Here is a 5,102-nt window from a genome sequence, read left to right on the forward strand (position 1 = left end):
ATTGTACATGCTCACAGTGAGTATGTTTTGATTGCATCAACTCATCTATCCAGACAATTAACCAAACAAGCAATCTTTATGCTTTTCGAGACCACGCACATGCAGAGAGACAGGCGAAAACGACATGGTAGAAAATTAGCATTTGCTTATATATGCACGAGAGTGCATTGAGTTAACTAGCGAAATGGAAAGGCCTAGCACTACGCAAGCATCTTGCATGATAGATCATCCAGGCTTTGTTTTGCATCAAAGAGGGCTGATCTCATCGTCCATGCATGCTCTATTAACTAGCAAAGATGTCTTCAAGCTTAAGAAGATCGAAAGTCAACATATAAAAAAAAATCAATTAATCTGCACATGAATTGCTGCCTTGTTCATCACCAGTACAATTAGCAACATCTTGCTTCTTAATCACCACATACATCAAAGCTAGACTAGCAAGTAGACCATTGAGCTACACTAGCTTCTATATCCTGAAACATCTCCTGGCTGCAGATGTCGCGGTCTTCCATGGTACATTCGGCCATCACATGGTAGGGCATGCCACAGTCGTGTCGTCGCACAAGCCGAGCAGCTCATCTAACGTGCACCTGAAGGCGTCGTCTTCATCCTCTGCAGCGCTAGTGCCTTCTTGGACTTCACCGTCGAGTTTGCCGGGCAAGATCCCCTGTGCCACCGCAGCGTCATGGAGCTCGGGAAAATCTTGAAGCATGTCGGCGGTGAAGAACCCGCCTGGATCCACGCTGCCGTCGTCCACTACTCCGGGCGGCAACAACGTCTCACCTTCGTCGGACATGAACCAGCGCCCATACTCGTGAAGCATCCCGGGTTGTTGGACGATCGGCGGTTCCTGGCGGCGTGGGGTTTGGGGACGTGGAGCATCCGGGTGCTGGACGTCGGCGGCCTTCCTTTTCCTGGAACCGGGAGCATTGATTACCTCGTCGTATGTGGTCTCGCTCCTGTGACGAGACACGCAGACCTTGCAGAGCACCAAGCCGTCTTGCTTGTCATCGCTGTACTCGTTCATGCACCAGCCGATCCTGATCCTCTCTTTCTCTCCCGGCAACTTCTTGACGTAGCTGAGGTTTCGTCTATGGCCTACGAGTTTACCTTGGTTGTCTAGCACGGGGATCCCGCCCTTCTCCGAGTGCCAGTAGTAACCCTCGCCAGCGTCGGCCACGCCGCGCTGCCGCCTCCCGCCACCGCGGCCGCCTTTGGTCTGGTGACGACGGGCAGGGGTGAAGAAGTACCAGACGCCCCCTTTCCCGTCGCCCTTGTCCGTTCCTTGCGCGTGTTGATACATCTCGACGAGGTCGCCGGGGGCGGCGGAGTAGGCGTCGAACTCGTGGATGAGGCGGCTGGCGAAGAAGGCGTCGGCGATCCGTGGGCGGAGGAACTTGGTGATCAGCTCGTGCTCGGCTGGGTCGAAGGCGTAGCCGGCGGGAGGATCCAGCTTGCCGTCGGCCATCGCAGAGCTAGCTAGGTACGCAGTAGCTAGGGCACGAGATGGATGGATCGTGCGTGTAACCCTGGCTTGCTAGCTGCTTGCCTTGCCTAGCTGGGTACGTAGCTAGCTTAGGCTTAGCTTATATGGATAGGAGTTGTATGTATGATCGGCCCTACGTACTATCAACTACGACCTGAAGATGGAACGCAGCAATCCGAACGTAAAATGGAATGCATGTGCGCGTCTGTTAGATCGTGCCTGGGTGTGTTAGAACGTAACCCTAGCTGGCCTTGCCTGGGTATGTAGCTACTCCCTCCTTCCGGAAAAGGAGGGAGGTTGGAGGGTGAGGCTCTGAGCCCGCCCAGGATTCGGATAGGAGTTGTATATATGACCGGCTGTAAGAAAGAAGGATCAAAACGCAGCAATGATCTACTCCTAGTCCGTAGCTAAAATGGATCCAGTGCGATCGATACATGTATCCACGCGGAGCTGGCTCATACGAACGCGTGTGTCTGGCTGGCGTCATGCTTACGCTGCCAAAGCAGCAAAACCATAGCTTCTCCGCTCCGGTGAGCCTTTTGCAAATCCTAAAACCTAAAAAGTGGGCGCTGGCTCGTTTGTCTTACAGAGCAAAGCGCTCGCGCGCCGTCCGATCCTGATCTCGCGGCCCGCGTGCTTCCCAAGTGAAAACCACCTTTTATCGATGCGTGCACCAGGTGTCCCCTGGTCGTGGCGTCGCGGTCGAGACCCGTTGGGTGCTTAGAGCGGTCGTGGGTCCTTGCAGTTCGTCTCCCCCTCCCCACTTCCGTTTCCTCCCATTTCGAAACTGTTCCCGGGCGCAGGGGAGCGCATCACCTTTCCTTCCAATCCCCCAAATCCAGAGCAGCCGGCGGCATGGCGGCGATTGGGCGGCCGTCTTCCGCCGGAGTGAGGAAGGGATAGCATGCACGGCGTGAAGGGAGGGGTTAAGCTGGATGTTGCGCGTGGTGCGGCGACCGGGGCCATATGCCTACACCCGCAGCACATAGCAGTCGGAGGCGGAAGGCGCTGCAGCGCCGGAGACGCGGCCGAGGAGGAACGACGCGCGCGCCATCGCCGTGTGGTTCGCGCGGAGGAGCAGAATCGCCTTGCTGTTGGGCGGAGGGCAGAATCCCAGGACAGTTCATCTCGATCCCATTTTTGTGTAGGCTTGTCAGATCTACTGAGTTTTGGGCGAAATCACTGAGTACCTTTGCCCTTGTAAGAGATTAGGGAAGAGATTATGCATAGGTTAACTGTTTTGGAACTGATTAGGAAGAGTTTTGGGTTGGGTACTGGTGAGATAGGATTCGAGGGCATTCAAGGCTTGGTGATGCTCAGTTGGATGTCGTCACGTGTGGAGGGAGGGGAATGGAGATGTTATCGTGCATAGGTTGTTGATCTGCTGAGTTGCGCAACAACCGCTCATAGGCTGCTCATATAGTTGCCTAGCATTTTTTTTTCATGCAACAATGTACCTATGCTGTAGTTTCCTATTGTTGAAATGTGTGTGTATGAGGTTGTGTGCTGTGGCTCGATGCTCATGTTTGTTTTTACAGATATGTCTTTTTTGCTTAAGTTTGGGATTCAGTTGTCAGACTTTTGCTGGAGTTTTATGAGTCAGTTGCCTGACATGCCCTCAACTGTTGCCTAGTGTATTTGATCAATACCTGGCTTGCTCAATGTAACACTCCAAAAACTTTGATTTGGTTTTATCAAATTATTTATTTGATTTGAAGGAGGTTATTTAAATTTTTTTTAAAAGACTCTCCTCAAAATTTTCATTTATGACAAGTATTTTTTATGGGTTCATCCAAATCTTGATCTTTGGTCTTGAGGGATTTCCATCTTGTGTTGGCTCAACCCAAAATGATTTTTGGAAAGTTTTTACAATTCCTTCTATTAAAAAGAAATCCTATGGATTTTGGATTTATTCTTTTCCCATTCAAACCTTTCTCTTTTGCCATGTCACATGTTGAAATCTTTCTTCCAAACCCAGCTCTCTACCTTCGGTCAAGTCAAACATCCAATTCCAGCAAGTTTCAACCTCTTTTAGATTTTATTTCTATTTGATTTATCCTCAAACATTTTTCTGTAATTTAGTTTGGATTCTTGGGATTTACAAAGGAAGTACCTGATCCTTTAAGTTTCTGAGCCCAAGCAAATTACCCCAACTAGTCCTTGGTACCCTCAACCAAGATCCATCAAGATCCACTGGTCCACAGTTCAAATTTTTCCAAAATTTGCTTACTGCAAGTTTGGACCAGATTTGCCATTTTTGGTGAAATTCATTCTTTTTCTCTTCCTAAAAATCTGAGATAAATCAGGCAGCCTCTAGATACATCAAGAGACCACCTCACCAAGTCCCAGCTCCAGAAATTTTTTTCACGTGCCTAAATCATTTCGTCGAACAGTTGGCATGCACTGTTCCTGTCAAAATTCAGAGTTTCAGTGTTTTGGTTCAGTCGTCGGTGTCGTTTTCTTCAGAACTTGGCGTCGATCTCGCCAGTGCGCGCGTTGGCGCCTTGCTCACTGCTCCCCTCCTTATCCATCGCGCCGCACGGTTGCCTGGACGGTTGCGAGCGTCGGCGGTGAGCTGGCAGGGGTACATCGCCCCCGTGAGCGGCGACAGCAACACTCGCTGCGGCCGCCAGAGAGGCTCAGTGTGGAACGGCGCCGTCCAGCACCGCCCAATCCTCCAAGAGCCTCCGCGTGGCCGTCCCCTTCCCTGTACGTGTTGCAGAGCCGTCGTCGTGGCCTGGAAAGCACAGAGCACGCTCCCTGCCGCTGACGTGCCCGTGAGGCCGTTCCGTCGAGAGCTTGGAGTATCACCCTAGTCATACCAAGTTTAGCCCTTGAACAGAACCAGTGGACCAACACGATGATGCCCAATCACCTAAACCTCCAGCCCGACCACTGCCTCGTCGTAATCGCTCGTCGGAGTTATCCCGTTCTCGGCAACCGCCTCGGGCCGAATATAAATAGCGACCCCGAGCTCGTCCTCAACCCAGCACCTCACCTCCTCTCCTCAGAACCTCGCCACGCTCATCGGAGGGCCTCGGGAGAGCCTTCTTCCCCAACTCCGGCCGCCCCGATCCGCTTCGGGCTCCGGCACGATTCGCTCCGGTGAGGGCACCCCCGCCTCCCAAACCTTGCCAGTAGCCTCCTAGTGCTCCCACTCTTCTGACCCTAGCCTCAATTTGGCGTCTGCAGCCCTCGATGTGGTGCTCGCCGACGACCAACTCCACCCACAGACGCGGAAGAGCTCCGTGAACCCGTAGGTACTCTCAGTTTCCCCTACCTCGCCGTGGATCCACACCGGCGACCACCGCAATCCTCGGGCGCCGGTGTGCTCTGTTTCTTTTTCAAATTTTTAAACACGACGGGTGGGACCCCCTCGTCAGCCCCTCCTCTTCTATTTGAAACGTTTTCTGAAAGCGCCTTCGGGCAAAGTACGTTTTCCCTTTGGGCTGGCGTATTTTTAACCGAAGTGTTTTCTGTTTTTCTAAACTAGCCCCTGTAAATTTTCTGTTTCATCACAGATGAGTCCCTGGACTAAAATCTTAATAACTTTTAAACCAAAGATGATTTTTAGTTGATTCTTTTTCTGTCATATTTATTTTTCTGTCTAGTTTTT

General features: G+C 51.7%; 1 protein-coding gene across 1 annotated transcript; it reads right to left on the minus strand.

The window, feature by feature from the left end:
* Window positions 1-350: 350 nt before the first annotated feature.
* On the minus strand, window positions 351-1,589 carry LOC123082644 (NAC domain-containing protein 20-like). The gene has a single exon (XM_044504942.1). The coding sequence runs from the start codon at window positions 1,466-1,468 to the stop codon at window positions 527-529; it is 942 nt and encodes a 313-aa protein (XP_044360877.1). The 5' UTR covers window positions 1,469-1,589; the 3' UTR covers window positions 351-526.
* Window positions 1,590-5,102: the final 3,513 nt, after the last annotated feature.

The sequence above is a fragment of the Triticum aestivum genome, chromosome 4A, assembly GCF_018294505.1.
Source record: "Triticum aestivum cultivar Chinese Spring chromosome 4A, IWGSC CS RefSeq v2.1, whole genome shotgun sequence".
Classification (NCBI taxonomy): Eukaryota; Viridiplantae; Streptophyta; class Magnoliopsida; order Poales; family Poaceae; genus Triticum; species Triticum aestivum.